Source organism: Barbatula barbatula (assembly GCF_947034865.1).
Source record: "Barbatula barbatula genome assembly, chromosome: 15".
Lineage (NCBI taxonomy): Eukaryota > Metazoa > Chordata > Actinopteri > Cypriniformes > Nemacheilidae > Barbatula > Barbatula barbatula.
Window position 1 is genome coordinate 8,597,305 of NC_136778.1, and position 16,736 is coordinate 8,614,040.

The 16,736-nt window shown below is 39.7% G+C and overlaps 1 protein-coding gene across 1 annotated transcript in view; it reads left to right on the plus strand.

The window, feature by feature from the left end:
* ryr3 (ryanodine receptor 3) overlaps positions 1-16,736 on the plus strand; it is a gene marked incomplete at its 5' end in the record, with an annotated part of 73,308 nt that overhangs the window by 37,715 nt on the left and 18,857 nt on the right. The window contains 30 exons of the mRNA XM_079474811.1: positions 874-976; positions 1,208-1,339; positions 2,111-2,384; positions 2,950-3,064; positions 5,944-6,073; positions 8,107-8,210; positions 8,640-8,775; positions 8,935-9,118; positions 9,239-9,344; positions 9,531-9,651; positions 10,049-10,218; positions 10,655-10,875; positions 11,038-11,128; positions 12,144-12,284; positions 12,425-12,588; positions 12,678-12,756; positions 12,881-12,970; positions 13,068-13,214; positions 13,306-13,365; positions 13,450-13,525; positions 13,617-13,740; positions 13,861-13,976; positions 14,302-14,369; positions 14,443-14,564; positions 14,684-14,733; positions 14,818-14,878; positions 14,959-15,197; positions 15,624-15,705; positions 15,796-15,926; positions 16,396-16,713. Of these exons, the coding sequence (XP_079330937.1) occupies positions 874-976; positions 1,208-1,339; positions 2,111-2,384; positions 2,950-3,064; positions 5,944-6,073; positions 8,107-8,210; positions 8,640-8,775; positions 8,935-9,118; positions 9,239-9,344; positions 9,531-9,651; positions 10,049-10,218; positions 10,655-10,875; positions 11,038-11,128; positions 12,144-12,284; positions 12,425-12,588; positions 12,678-12,756; positions 12,881-12,970; positions 13,068-13,214; positions 13,306-13,365; positions 13,450-13,525; positions 13,617-13,740; positions 13,861-13,976; positions 14,302-14,369; positions 14,443-14,564; positions 14,684-14,733; positions 14,818-14,878; positions 14,959-15,197; positions 15,624-15,705; positions 15,796-15,926; positions 16,396-16,713 (3,955 nt within the window). The remainder of the gene's footprint in view (positions 1-873; positions 977-1,207; positions 1,340-2,110; positions 2,385-2,949; positions 3,065-5,943; positions 6,074-8,106; positions 8,211-8,639; positions 8,776-8,934; positions 9,119-9,238; positions 9,345-9,530; positions 9,652-10,048; positions 10,219-10,654; positions 10,876-11,037; positions 11,129-12,143; positions 12,285-12,424; positions 12,589-12,677; positions 12,757-12,880; positions 12,971-13,067; positions 13,215-13,305; positions 13,366-13,449; positions 13,526-13,616; positions 13,741-13,860; positions 13,977-14,301; positions 14,370-14,442; positions 14,565-14,683; positions 14,734-14,817; positions 14,879-14,958; positions 15,198-15,623; positions 15,706-15,795; positions 15,927-16,395; positions 16,714-16,736) is intronic.

Consider the following 16,736-nt stretch of genomic DNA (forward strand, 5'->3'; position numbering starts at 1 on the left):
ACTGTATGCCTCTTTCCATCAAATAAAACAGTTCCCCAAGGGTTTTACCAATATTGCTGCAGAGATGTCAGACTTGCTTTTAAAGGTCTTTGCTGTAATCTGATTAGTGCTTAGTAAGGCTGCAACACTGAGTCAGACTGGACTTTACCCAGAATTCTTCATGTCTACTTTTTTAATTGTACTTCTCTTGTGAGAAGATTAATCTTCTGTGCCCACTCAATTATTCTCAGAGCCACTTGTCAAAATCTTCCACACTGTTTAAAATGCATACCACATTACACTAAGTAAAAGAAGCTTGAGCATATGTGCTCATTTTGAGCTGATAATAAACTTTGCTCTCTCCGTAACTAGGGCAACAGAATGGTCTCTTATAGATACAGCCAATTTCCATTAGAATGTTGCATAGGTCCAGTAAAAGGTTATGCTTGTGAAATCTATATTTCATTGTTAGTCATTTGAGATCCTGGACCACAAAACCAGTCATAACTAACATGGTAGATATTAAGTAAAGATCATGTTCAATGAAGATATTTTGTATATGTCGTACCATAAATATATCAAAGCTTGCAGCAAAACCAGGAACAACAATACCCGGAAACACTCCTACAAACATTGTTCGCTGATGCATGCTCTTTGGGAATTCTCAAGTTTGGTATCTCCTGTATGTAAAGCTTAGAATTTCAACTTTTGGTTTATACTCTCAACAACGTTATTACAGCGGTAAGCCAATAGAGAGCGTTAAAACAACGGCCTGCTACAGCGTCTCTGATGGTCAACTTTAAAGGCGATTTTCTCCGTATTTAGATTTTTTTGCACTCTCCGATTCGAGATTCTTTCCTTTTGAATGGAAACACATTGACTTTGTCCCTGCAGATAAACATGCTGCTTAACTTCAGTGCTGGAGATGACTGCACCTGTCCCGAGGAGCTGCAAGATGAGCTTCAAGGCTTTCATGATGATCTGCGGCTACATTGTGGTACACTTATCCATCCTTACCACTCCCTTCATACTGAGAAAAAAATTTATTATTACAAATCCACACTGACATTCTGTTCAGGTTCAGAATTTAAATCAGATTGTAAAAAGCAATTAAATTCTGAATGGTGCACAAACTCGATTGGTTCACACCAAGAAATGCCAGTGGCAGCACAAAAAACTTTAAAGAGGCAGATGAACCGTTTTCATCTTTGTGTATGTGTGTGTGCAGGCATCCCTATGGAAGAAGAGGAGGAAGAGCAGGAGACTTCTCTTAAAGGCCGTCTGATGGCCATCATATACAAGATCAAGGGTCGTCCTCAAAAAACAGAAGAACCAACTGAGAAAGAACAAGCTGCTCCTAGTAAGACTCTTCTAATCACCACATGCTTTAAACATTTTCTTCAAGACATATTGCTCATTTATGTCTTCTTTGCTAATAAGCGAGATGTTTCTGAAAATATTCTTAGGCAACTAGAATAATTTGGTTGGTCCGTAATTTTCTTAAAGATAGATTTCAGAGATGTATTCTGAAATAAGAAATGCAATAAAAAATGTTTGAACGACTTAATGTGGCACATGATGTGTGGCACATGATGTAGATATTTCTATTAGCCTATTCAGAAAAAACAATCTCATGACTCAAAAATTCTATACACTGTGTGTTTTTATGCTTCTAAAACTAAATGTAGCCCAAACTAAGTGTCAACCAGTTTTTAAAGGTAATATCTCCAGCATGCCGGGGATTACCACAGGAAATTACATTAGCGGTGATGGGTAGGCAGGTACACATTAAAATGAATGTAATTTGCAGATGTTGGATAAAAGGGGCAATGTGGCGGGCGCTCTTGCCTGATGAGGAGTATGTGATTAGAGCTGCTATTCTGAGAACCGCACGCAGGAGCAATATGTGAACAGAAAATATTAATAGACGTAACCACAGACACTTATGTTTTTAACATACCGAGCACAGGCTACAGTATAGCTTTTATATGACTCCATGTAAGATGAGTTAGCTATTTTTGAACCCATGTCTGGGAGCTTTATGATGGATTTATAATATGATAATAATCTCAGTCTCAGATCAACTAAACAGCTCTATATTTTATGCTGCCATATTTTCTGTTTTTTGCAGCAAATCTGAAGGAGCTGATATCTCAGAGCATGGTCAGCTGGGCACAGGAATGCAAAATCCAAGACCCGGCGCTGGTTCGCAGCATGTTCAGTCTTTTGAGGAGACAGTACGATGGGGTTGGTGAGCTGCTTAGGGCTTTGAGGAAGAGCTACACCATCAGTGCCAAGTCTGTAGGGGACGCCATCAACCTGCTGGCCTCGCTGGGCCAGATTCGGTCGCTGCTCAGTGTCCGCATGGGAGAAGAGGAGGGCCAGCTCATGATTGACGGCCTGGGGTAAGTCACAGCCATAATGAGGTTCAAGAGTCATATTTTAATGGTAATTTTGCATTAGTAAATCTTCAAATTCTTTCTTTTAGCAGCATTAAACATTTATTTAAACCAGGAATAAACAGAAAGTGAGCGTAAAAACATCTCTGAAACTGACTTCTGTTATAATGAATGAAGCTGACAGCATGAAGCCCCCGTTTTAACAAAGCTGTGTTACGCGGCTGAATCATTTAAGATTCTGATTGGTCATTACGTTTGTGCACTGTCTATGATTGGTTGTAATGCTCAGCGCTGTAAGTAACACATGAAAATATCTAAAGCAACTTGATCAGACGTGAATGTATTAATGCTGTAACAAACAGGTTCGTTCATCTTCATATTTTATTTGCCTCGCCTATGAATTGTATACAGTGGGACAAGTTGTCCCTTTACTTCTCAGCGTGAGAAAAACTAGGTGTAGCGTGTGAACATTCTGAAATGCGCGTGTCTCACAGGGAATGCGTGTGACTTGAGAGCCCTGATTCTACATACTATTAGGTTTTATTTAATTCACTCTCACTGTGTCACCCAGGGACATCATGAACAACAAAGTGTTTTACCAGCATCCAAATTTGATGCGTGTTCTGGGCATGCACGAGACAGTGATGGAGGTCATGGTCAATGTGCTTGGAGGAGACAAGAATAAGGTATGTTGTCATCAGGACAAAATGTTATGTGGGATCTAGGGCTGCACGATAAATCAATATTAACTTTGCAATAAATATCGACCTATCTAGAGCGATTATGACAAAGTCTGGGGTTCTTTTTCTAACTTCGCTCTGTGTTTCACTATGGGAATCGTTTTTGGCTTGACCAACTGCGGAAGCTCTTATGATAACACGTCTGTCTCTAACAGACAGGTCGCCTATATCACTCAGGTCAACCCCACCTTACGTCCTTCTTCCCGTGGGAGACTGCAGCAAGCTCTCTCAGCATGCCCATATTTTGCTGATTTCACTAAACTGTTCAACACGGTGGCCGTAATAGGAACCCGCCACAGAATGCGACTTCAGTGAACAGGATTGTGTTGAGCAGACATTGTTAAGGGTTGGAATAGCGTCCGCATCGAGGTGAGCTATTCCGATCGACCTATTGCGTATTGATTTACAGCGATAGGAGACTTCAAGTGTAATTAAGGTTCACGATTCAAGGCGAACTTTCTATGGGTTAAATAACCATTTATCTACAGCAGGCTACTGTGTTGTGACGAGTCTGTGATCGCACTATGTTGACACCTGTTTCCCCCGCCAAAGGGAAATAGTCAAAGGCAAGGGAGGTAGCATCCCGCCCGTGTCCATTCTCATGTGGAGCTACCATCTCGGGCAGTAACCCTCACCCCATATGCATCACGTGTATGGGCCGGAAGCACGCTCAAACGTGGCTAGCGGACCCACAACCTTGCGCTTACTGTGAGTCAATGCCTGGTGAAAGTTCAGGAAAGAAGATTGAGAGTGGCGGTGGCTAACAAGCAGGACCCATGCCTGTCTGGAACTGCCACGCAATCGGCTGTGTTTTACCATCTCCCGCGAGCTACTACGCCTTGGGCGGACATGATGGAAGCCAAATCCCACGATATGCCACCACTGTTTGTTGGCCTGCTCGAGCAGGAGTAAGGCGAGCCGGGAGATGAGGACGCAGAGGGCGATGCTTACTCTGAGAGACGAGACAGCTCAGTTTTATGTTCAGTGTCACCAAGCATTTACATGTTGTCAGTCGCATTTACGTTCAGGGGATCTAAGAATAAGCAGCCCACTCCACATGGGGTATGGCTATGTCCTTACTCAGGGGGGATTCTGCTGGTGATATTTGCTCGGCAGCATGTTGGGCCACACCACATACTTGCGTGCGGTTCTATAGACTGGACCCTTGGCAAACAAAGTGCTGGAAGCCTGGGCATCTGTGCCCATTGAGAGCTTGGAGGAATAGCAGGGATATGGGTGCAATCCGATTTCAGGAAGAAATCTCGTAGGACAGGGTCGACCTGACTGATATAGGCAGGGCTGAGCCTGGTCACACTGTTAGAGACAGACACGGTGTCATAGGAGCATCTGCAGTTGGTCACACCCAAAGTGATTCCCGTAGTGAAACTCTCACTCTTTTATCAAGATCCTGGGTTATGTTAAGGAACATCATTATGTTTCATGCACAGTTTGTGATTGGTAGGAAATGCTGATCGATTACATAACAACATAACATACATTTAAAAAAACAACACCCGTCAAACATCATCAACTTTATTGTCATGAAAATACCAGAGGAGGCTTGAAGAACAGGGAAATTATGATGCCATAGGCATTTCCTGGAACTATATGGTACTTCTTCTGCAGCGTATATTTCCGTGCGAAAGCACTATTTGACTTTCCTATGCATCAGCATTTAACCATACTTGACTGACAAGCTGTGAGAGAAAAAATTGCAGACAAATGTGAAATTGTGTGTGCATTATTTTCTATTTATAGTACAACATTAACTCTTGTTTCAAGCAGATAGCCCCGCCATAAACTCATTCTTTGAACCAATGTGGTTGTGTATCTGAATATTACAGTGGGACGTGACAAGGTATTATATTAGAATAACACAATTTAAATTTAAATTGAAGACGAACAACAGTAAATCTCATGACCATGACACACTTGGACTTGTCAACATCCAAGTCAACATCCAAGTCATCATCCAAGTCATCATAAAGACCAGATCACCTTAACAGGATATCTTACTGGAATTCTAACTGGTAGCACTCAGGTAGATAGCCTACAGCTCTCACAGTATGTTTCCCCATGTACAGACCCAAACAGATCCGTAAATCATGCATTCAAATATGTCAAACATGGTTAAAAGGAATAATGAATAATTAACAAAGCCTGTTGCTAAAAGAATAATCAAATTATCCCAAAATGGTTTTTAAATGAGCACACGGTGTGGAAATGTCTGCAACGTTGTGAATGACGTGCGTCTGAATTCTGCGGACACCTGCAGAGCTTTCTGGGTAATTCTGCGGGTGCAGATTTAGTGTGAGGCTTTGCACGTCTAACAGCTTAATACCTCATTATGCCACCGGGGTGGCAATAAGGCCAAAGCTAAGACAAGAAGACGTGGAACGTGTTGCCTCTCATGCCAGTCCTTTTTGGGGTTTGTAAGGAGTCTGGACTGTGAATCAATACCACTGACTACGCCAAACACAACCGTTCAGATGGTGGGGTTAAGGGGGGATATCCCAGGGTACACCACATCGTCTCTCATTTCTGCTTGGCAGCCTCATTATGGAGCTATCGTGTCAGGGGGCAGAGGTCCCAGACATTTATGGCGACCAGTCATTTGTCCTGTTTAAATGAAGTCAAAACATATTTGCTTGTATTTGAGTCTAGCATCTCACATTTCAGCCTGGATTGGCAGTGATGTTTTGAGGTCTCAAGTGTGATACATAACATGCAGGACACACAAGCAAAAAGATTAATTTGCAGTGTGAAGGAAATGATCTCCATCTGCTCAGAGAGGTGAAATGAAGGCTGTTTTTAAATCTCAGGAGATCGCCTTTCCCAAAATGGTGGCCAGCTGTTGCCGTTTCCTCTGCTACTTCTGTCGCATCAGCCGTCAGAACCAGAAGGCTATGTTTGACCACTTGAGCTACCTTCTTGAGAACAGCAGCGTGGGACTGGGTAACCACTCACACACACACACACACACGTACACAGTGTTCTTCAGGAATGCAGGTCAGGCAGAGCTGAATCACAGCAAGCTGTTTTGACTGTGAATAATAGCCCACACAGCTGAAAGCACCAGACGCCGCAAGAGACGTTTCCTATAACTGCACATTAATGAGCGACAGAGCGCCTTCGTATCCCTTTAAAGATATCAACCTCAGATCAATGTCAGATGAAGATAAGGCCTGTGTACCACATTGTCTCTTGGGCTTTGCATTCATATATGTTAGTTTAAAGCAGCAATTTCACAGCTGTGCAGTTTTATATTACCTTGCCTTGTTTTTATGTTGTTTATATAATAGATTTAATAGATGTCATTTTTTTCCAAGTTGTAATGAAATATGCAGAACATTTGCGAAAATTATTGTTGTAAACAGTATGGAGATAATTATTTATAGTACATACCACATACAGATAAAATATAATTTGTTATAAGTCATATGGGCAATGTTAGCAATAATAAATATATAAATAACCAAATTTGATTTATCTGAATATAAAATTATTATTCGGTTTAATGGTATCAAATCTATCTGCTCTTAAAGGAATATTTCACCAAAAATAAAAGTTCTCTCATTATTTACTCACCCTCAAGTTGTTCCAAATCTGTATATATGTCTTTGTTCTTATGAACACAGAGAAAGATACATGGAAGAACAAAACAGTTCTTGGCCACCATTGACTACAATATAGGAAAAATAGCTTAATACATTTCTTTGTTCTGTTGAACACAAAATAATATATTTTTAAGAATGTAGGGAATCAAACAGTTCTGGGACACTTTTGACCACCATTGTCATTTGTTCTACAATGGTAGTCAATATTGGCCAAATACTGAATGGTTCCAAGCATTCTTCCAAATATCTTTCTCTGTGTTCATCGGAACAAAGACATTTATACAGTTTTCTAACAACTCGAGGGTGAGTAAATGAAGACAGAAACATAATTTTTGGGTGAACTGTCCCTTTAAATATGCTTACATTACTTTTAAAAGCTGTATTTAGAAATACTTTACAATGAGCTTGGATTTGATGAAACTAACATGAAGCTAACATGAACTAGCAATGCACAATACTCGTACCGCAATGATTAATCTATAAGAATATACATAAATATTCAGCATTAATGAATAATTTTACTAATGATTTATCAATCCACTTGTTAATTTCACCAATTTCTGATACTTATCAAACGAAGTACAAACTAAGTTGTTAACATTAGTTAAAGGTATAGTTCACCCAAAAATAAAAAAATGTGTCATCATTTACTCATCCACAGGTTGTTCCAAACCTGTATACATTTATTTGTTCTGTTAAATGCAAAGGAAGATATTCGGAAGAATGAGAGTAGCCAAAACAAATCTCACCCCCACTTAACTGCCATAATAGGGAAAGAAAATACTGTGGGAGACAATGAGGGATATGATTTGTTTGGTTACCGATATTCTTCCAAATACCTTACTTTGCGTCTAGCAGAACAAATACATTTACACAGGTTTGAAATTACAAGAGGGTGAGTAAATTATTTTGGGGTAAACTATTTCTGTAATGCACAGTAAACTAACACGGACAATTGTGTTGACATTAACACAGTAAACTAACACGTACAATTGTGTTGACAATAACACAGTAAACTAACACGGACAATTGTGTTGACATTAACACAGTAAACTAACACGGACAATTGTGTTGACATTAACACAGTAAACTAACACGGACAATTGTGTTGACATTAACACAGTTAACTAACACGGACAATTGTGTTGACAATAACAAAGATTATAAATGTTGAAAAATGAAATTCTTTATTGTTATTTTGTGTTAGCTAATGCACTTACTAATGTTAAGAAATATACTTTATACTTAAATAAACTTAGAGACTGCAACTACTTCGCTGGTTGTGGAAACACTGCCATCTGATGGTGATTGTGTGTCTCTTTTGGCTACAGTGTATCTTAAGTAATATCATTTTTCCTCATATCTCCCCAGCCTGCCCGACCATGAGGGGCTCCACACCATTGGATGTGGCCGCTTCCTCTGTGATGGACAACAACAGCCTTGCGTTGGCACTGGAAGAACCTGATCTTGAAAAGGTTATATTTTATGTTACAAAAGAAAATAATGACATGATAGTGTTAAAAGGATCGTTTACCCAAAACGTCTGTAATTTACTCACCCTCAAACTAAATGGTTTTGGTGCATCTTTGATTACCATAATACAGTAGGTAGTCAACCGAAACCCCCATAGTATTTCCATAATATTTTTACAACTATGGTACCCAATAGTTCCCAAGAACTGGTTGGTTACAAACACTCTTCCAAATATCTTTCTTTGTGTTCATAAAAAACTAAATTTATACAGATGTGTAACTGCTTGGGTGAGTAAATGATGATGACAGAATTGTTATTTTTGGGTGAACTGTTCTATCAATAAAAACGAATCTGAAATACAGCATTACTGTAAAATTGTCGGTTTGTTTAAATTGTTTCTAAGATCTGTTTTCCCATGTGCATGTTGTCAGGTGGTGACATATCTAGCTGGCTGTGGGTTGCAGAATTGCCCGATGCTCATAGCCAGAGGATACCCAGACATTGGCTGGAACCCAATAGAGGGAGAACGCTATTTGTCTTTCCTCCGCTTTGCTGTCTTTGTCAATGGTTGGTGGAGGCACAATTTCTTTTCAATAACAATTTTGTATGGCTTATTTATTCCCTTGGTGTCTTATTGCTTAAGAACGGTTTTCCTCTGTCATTATCCAAAGACTTCTGATGTATGCTGCCGTTTTTCTTTGTTTTTGCACGCTCTGAACTTCTCAGGTGAAAGTGTTGAGGAGAACGCTAACGTAGTCGTGAAGCTGTTAATCAGACACCCGGAGTGCTTTGGACCTGCTCTTAGAGGAGAGGGAGGACAAGGTTTGCTTGCTGCCATGAAGGAAGCCATTAAGATCTCAGAAGATCCTGCCTTAGACCTGCCCAAATTACCTGAGGGGGTCACACCAACGTAAGACGTTCATTAGAAAGTTAGCCAGAACCCTACATATGGAAATGTTCTACCACTGTGCTTTGACCTCATGAATGAAGCATGATTTGAATAAGCGAGTACTCTGTTTTGTTTTGACAGGGTAGGGCAAGATGAAGAGGAGGAGGTCGCACATATGGGCAACTCTATTATGTCCTTCTATTCAGCCCTTATTGATCTTCTGGGCCGCTGTGCACCTGAGATGCGCGTGAGTGCTTCTCTACTGCTGGATTTTATCGATTTACTAAAACTGTGACAAAGCTGAATACAAACATACTGCTTCTTTGAGTTATAACCTACTGATAAAACAGCAAAACTATTTTCAGCAGGGTGGTGTTTGTATATAAAGTTATGCAAATGACTTGCTTTAATGTTTATGGGTGCTTATTTACAGCTTATAAACAAAGGCAAAGGTGAAGCATTGCGTATCCGTGCCATTCTGCGTTCTTTGGTGCCCATTAAAGATTTGGTTGGAATCATCAGTATTCCCCTCAAAATGCCAGTCGTGAATAAAGGTTTGTGTACTTCATGTTTTTTAAGCAGTCTTAAAAGGATAGTTCACCCAAAATTGAGAATTGATAACAAATTTTATTTACAAACTATGCACATAGGCTATGTGACATAGCTTGATTTTAAAGTGATCATGTTGTACATAGTATAAACACAAAGGCTTTGTTCGCCTGGTCTGCTTTAGTTAATTGAGAATGAAAAACTTCCTGTATAAATACATATTCCTGTAAATGTATAACTGTATAAATTAGGCTTTAGGAATCATTTCCGAAATCCACTGCAATGCCCACATGATTGATTGGTACTAACCAGTTCAGTGTCATCTTTATTGTACAGCACATGTCTCATCTTCTTGCCTTCTTGTTCATTTTTTCTTTTTGTTTAACGCTTTCGTCCACTTAGACGGGAGCGTAACCGAACCGGACATGAATGCTAGCTTCTGTCCAGAGCACAAGGGACCCATGGTGCTTTTCCTGGACCGTGTTTATGGTATTAATGACCAAAGCTTCTTGCTGCACCTGCTAGAGGTGGGCTTCCTGCCAGACCTTCGAGCATCAGCCTCCTTGGACTCGGTAGGGAGCACTGCAGAGTAAAAAAGAAATCGCAGACATACATTTATTATGCTTTGTTTTAATATTTGAGAGTATTCATTCGTCATCTAGGAGGATGGTTTCTCCCAGATTTCCCCAGATATTTACTATAACCATATGTCTGTAAATTTAACATGTTAATTTAGTGTGAGGTTTTTTTATGGGCAAAAAAATATATAATAATAAAAATTATAATTAATGAAATAAACCTTAACATTTTTGTAACTAAATGAATAGATTTCATGCCATCTGTTTCTGACCATTTTAAGCTTTTTTTAAATGAGATTCAAATTCTTCAACACTGAATTCTTGCAAAAGCACACACAGCAAAAGGAAAATCAAAATGAACTAATTTAACATCTTTTATTGAAAATAATCAATTATCAGTTAATTTCTTTCATGTTTTTGTGTCCACCAGGAGGTGCTCCGAACCACAGAGACAGCGCTGGCCATGAATAGATACATAGGGTCTGCAGTGCTTCCTCTTTTAACGCGCTGTGCTGATCTGTTCGCTCACACAGAGCACTACGCACCTCTCATTGACTCTATGCTGCACACCATCTATCGTCTCTCCAAGGGCCGCTCGCTCACCAAGGCCCAGAGAGATGCTATTGAGGAATGTCTGCTGGCCATCTGCGAGTAAGAACCAACGATGTACACCTTTGAAAACCGAGAACCTAGAAACGTTTAAGACGGATGACAACTCAGACTATACAAGTTTATGGTTAATCGTGATTAATTGCGTCTAGAATAAAAGTTTGTGTTTACATAATCATTTAAAGTCATTTGCGTTTTGTGTAGGCATCTTAGGCCATCAATGCTGCAGCAGCTGTTGCGTCGTCTCGTGTTTGATGTCCCACAGCTTACAGAGTACTGCCAGATGCCCATTAAGGTGTGTAAACTGCAAGAGTGACATCATCATCATTATAGATGTTCAACACCAGAATGAACATCAAATACACATGCACATGGTAGGGTTGTGCAACGATTAATCGCATCCAGAATTCAAGTTTGTGTTTACATAAAATATCTGTCTACTGTGCATATTCATTTTTTATTTATAAAGATATCCTATACATGTATATACAGTATTTAAGAAAAAAACAAAACAATAAATGTTATACATAATTTAAATTCTATTTAAATATAAATAAATACATGGAAAATATTTCCTAAATGTATATCTGTATGTGTACGTGTATGTGTTTATAAACAAATGTAATATGCACAATACACAGACATATATTATGTAAACACAGACTTATAATCTGGATGCGATTAATCACGTTAAATTTATATGGACATTTTTTATGCCACAATTTATGGCAAAAATCAGATGTGGCTCTTTTGTTTCGAACACTTTTTTGTTAGTAGAAAATATACACCGAATGTATAATGATAATAAGTGGTACATCATATTTTTTTACCCAGAGGTTATGCATTTTTAAAAGACACTTTTAGTTTAATTACATTGAGATAATTTATCTAACATTTTATAACCTTTTTTGTCAACTTTATACACACACATGCACAAACACACGCACACACAGCATCTGGCTTACACATTACATGATGCAACTTTCACCATGGGTCAACACAGATCTGCATACCCATGATGTGTGACCAAGTCATACCTTCTTCACGCTTTCAGCACCATGTCTCCCTGCTGACAGCTGACTCACTCTATCATAATCACTCTAGAGCAGGTCAATCAGCCGATGGCTTGGCAGGGGATCCGCTGCACACTTCTGAAATATTTATTAGAACAGTGAGATGTCTTAGATAACCATGGAAAGTACCAAAATCAAATCTTGCACTATCCAAGTTTCATAAAAATTACTTACGAAGCGATGCAGAATGAATTCCTTGTATGGATGTATTACCGTGCTTGTTTGTTATTCTTGCAGCTTTTGACCAATCACTACGAGCAGAATTGGAAATACTACTGTCTGCCAACAGGCCTGGGCAGCTCTGGTTTGGCATCAGAGGAGGAACTTCACCTTACTAAGAAACTCTTCTGGGGACTTTTTGACGCTCTTTCTCAGAAGGTAAAACAGAGGTCAAAAATACTGTAGAATACCAAATCCTCAGAGTTTGATTCTATGTATTATATACAGTAATAATTTTTACTGGTCCAGAATATTCTTTCTGGGAAATTTGCTGTTTGACTCCGTTGTCTATTTTGCAGAAATACGATGCAGAGCTTTTCAAAATGGCCATGCCGTGTTTGAACGCCATAGCTGGGGCCATTCCGCCCGACTATGTAGATTCCAGCCCAGGTTCGACGTTGGTCAAGCAAGCCTCTGTTGATGCCCAAGGCAACTTTGACCCCCAGGCAATTAACACGGCAAAGTAAGTACCACTAGCCAGTGAACTTTCGTCCCTTAAGTCTTTTATCTTTTATATGGAGCTCATGATACTGCTGTGATTTATTTTTTCAGCATCTCCCTACCTGAAAAATTAGATTATATCGCAAACAAGTTTGCAGAGCATTCCCATGAGAAATGGTCCTCTGAGAAGGTTGGAAGATGTTAAAGCTCCTCTCATTAATCTTTTATAGTGGTACTAGAGTTCAACATTTCCACCTCTTTTTCTGTTGAAAAAGACAAAGGGTGACTGCTTGTTTTATCTTGTGTGGTGATAGATCGCTCTTGGCTGGACTGCGGGAGATAAAGTAGATGACAAAGCTAAAACTCACCCACTTTTAAAACCCTACAAAGCACTGAGTGAAAAGGTAACGTCTTCTATACACATTTGCTCTTTTGTCTTTTACACGTATGCAAGACTTAGCGGTTGAAATGTAATGAATACAAATCTGTCACTTTATATAGGAACGGGAAACATATCGCTACCCTGTGAAAGAGACACTGAAGAGCATGTTAGCGATGGGATGGAACATTGAGAGGACCAAAGAAGGGGAAGCCATGCTTAAGCAAAGAGAAACCGAAAAACAACGCAATATATCAGAATCCTCCCAGGTAACATATATCTAGGTTTGAAGTTTTGATCAAATAAGACCTGAATTCGATTTCGATTTATTTAGCACAGTGCTGGCTTTTCCTTTAACAGGGTGAATTTAAACCAACCCCACAGGATCTGGAGAATGTCATTCTGTCAAGAGAACTACAGGCAAGTGGGAATTAAATCGTGACGTATTGTGCATATCTCATATGTTGTCTCCTAAACTCTTTTCTCTTTGCGATCATTCAACAGGCGATGGTTGAAGCAGTCGCAGAAAATTATCACAACATTTGGGCGAAGAAGAAGAAAATTGAACTTAACAGTAAAGGTGACACTTATCTCGTGGAAAATGTCTGTTTGACCAAATCTTTTTTTACAAGAAGCATGGGCATTAGATCAAAGTGTGTTTTCATTGACAGGAGGTGGAAGTCATCCACTGTTAGTACCGTATGACACTCTGACGGCTAAGGAGAAGTACAGAGACAGAGAGAAAGCCCAGGAACTCTTCAGGTTCCTTCAGATCAATGGGTATGCCATCAGCAGGTCAGTGCGCTCTCCAACTCATTTCATGCTGTCGCTCACTCCCTCAAAATGATTACCTATGACGCATATGGACATGCAGGCAGTTTGTGATCAGTATATATGATGTTTTCCGCCATGCAGAGGTCTGAAGGACATGGAGCAAGATTCATCCTCTATGGAGAAGAGGATCGCCTACAAGTTCCTTAAGAGGCTCCTGAGCTATGTTGATTCTGCACAGGAGTTCATTGCTCATCTTGGTGGGTAGAAACACGTTTGAATGTTAACAATTACATATTTAGATGTACATTAAAACGCTCAATATGTCATGAATGTTATTCGCTTGAAATGTGCGTATTAATGTTCTCTGATGTCCAAAAGCTAAAAAAGTGGGTGAAGCTACAGAGACAGTGACGTACAGTAGAAGTACTAGGCAATGATCTTCTGTAGTCTTTTGTTGCACTATGACATCATACTGAGACAAAATCTTACATGGGTACTGGCAGCTTGGTCTTAATAAGAGGCAGTTTTTGGACTAAGAAATGATGTGTTGAATAGAAACTCCTCTTTACATTCCATATGCAGAGGCTATGGCCAGCAGTGGAAAGACTGACAAATCACCCCACGATCAAGAGATCAAGTTCTTTGCTAAGGTAAAATTGAGTTAAAAGCAGAGATTTTTCGTGTGATATGTAGTTATTAAATGTCTGATCTCTTTCACCATAGATTCTGCTGCCCCTCATAGACCAGTACTTCAAGAACCACTGCTTGTACTTCATGTCGTCCCCCAGCATCAACCTGAGCAGCAGTGGTTATGCCGCCAACAAAGAGAAGGAGATGATCACCAGGTGCTGCCCCTTATTGAAATCCACACGCTGTCACTTTAAATATGATGTTATCGTTTGTGTTATGCTAATTTGTTTGCATATTTGTACAAGTCATACTAACTTGACCAATCTATTCGTAGTCTATTCTATAAACTGGCAGCCCTGGTCAGACACAGGATTTCACTTTTTGGTGAGAATTTCTTTGTGTATTTAGAATCATTTAGTCTGTGGGGCATCTCGGCTCACTGACATATAATAATCTCTGCTTTCACAGGAAGTGACTCTTCCAACATGGTGAACTGCTTACACATCCTGTCCCGCTCATTGGACTTCAGGTAACTGTGGGAAATCTCAGCCAGAGTCATTCGGTTTTTAAAAGAACAGTTCAGCAAAAAATGTGTTGTTGTAACGGTAGGACTGTGATGAAATCTGGCTCCGAGCTGGTGAAGGCTGGTGTCAGGACATTCTTTGAGAACGCAGCAGAGGACCTGGAGAAGACTCTGGAGAACCTGAAGCTTGGGAAGATGGGTCAATCCCGCACTCAGATGAAGGGCGTCAGTCAGATCATCAGCTACACGTCAGTGGCTCTGCTGCCCATCCTGACGGTTCTCTTCCAGCATATCACCCAGCATCAGTTTGGAGCCGAACTGCTGTGTGAGTGAGCTGCTTGCTTCGGTTTAGCTGAAGTCAACATGAATTAAAAATCTTATCATTTCTATCAAAAGTTTTGTTTAAACTATAGCTGAGTTTGATATTATCTGCATTTTTGTGATTGCCAAAATAAAAATTCTGAAAACATTGAAATTGTGGGGTGAAATAAACTGTATATATAGTATATTATAAAATAATACATTAAACATTAAACAATAAGCACTTTTTTATATTTTACTAAAACATCATACAATTGACAATTTAGCTTATTACATATGGGAAGGAAACTTACAGTGAATTTATTCTGAATAGCCCATAGTCTTAAATGTTACATTTATCGATGCGTTGATGTTTTATTTGAGACTTTTCGAGTATGCAGAATATTCGCTCTGAATGATTGAATTAAATGCAATTGCATGTATGTTTCAGTGGATGACATTCAGCTATCCTGTTATCGGATCCTGACCAGCCTCTACTCTCTGGGCACTGGCAAAAACATTTATGTGGAGAAGTAAAGCACTCTTGCTAAGAAAACATTTTTGATCGTCAGACATTGTTGCTGTTCGTTTTGAACTTAGCTTGCTATTCTGCCTTTTCACAGACAGCTTCCAGTACTAGGTGAATGTTTGTCTACTTTAGTTGGAGCCATGCCTGTGGCCTTCCTGGAACCTCAATTAAATATGCACAACCCCCAATCTGTTTTCAACAGCAAAACACCAAGAGAAAGAGCAAGTGAGTGTATTTTCCAGAATTTGAGACCATTAAAATAATCGTTAGAAATTGAAGGTCCAGTGTATGAAATTTTGCGGCATCTAGTGGTATGGTTGCCAATTGAAACCAACGTTTTACTCCACCTCTCCCTTTTGAAGCACTACGGTGTCTGACACAAAACTAAGATGTCGTCACGTTTTCGCTTCTTTGTCGAAGGCGATGTATTCACGAAACGCATTCTGTAGAGCAGTTTTTCTGTTAAGGGCTACTGTAGAATTGACATGCCGAATTCCATGCAAGGGGACCCGCTGTATATGTGAATAGAAATAGCTCAATCTAAGGTGATAAAAACATAATGCTTCATTATGTAATGTCTTTTTACACTGCTGTCAAAAGATCCTCCCAAAAATGACACACTAGACCATGAATATAATAAAATGGTCCACATTCTGAAAATGTATTTGCTATCTTAATATTGAATGATTTACAGTTTTAAGCATGCCAGAGACTGTGGAGGAGATGTGTCCTGAGATGCCCGAGCTAGACGGCCTAATGAAGGACATTGGTGAGATATCAGAATCGGGTGCACGATACACAGAGATGCCACATGTCATCGAGGTCATCCTACCCATGCTGTGCAACTACCTGTCATACTGGTGGTCAAAGGGGCCGGATAACACCCCGGATGATGTTCCATGCTGCACGACTGTCACATCTGAGCATCTCAGCCTCATCCTGGGCAACATCCTCAAGATTCTAAACAACAATCTAGGGATCGATAATGCACCCTGGATGAAAAGACTCGCAGGTGAGGATGTTTTCTGGTAATGA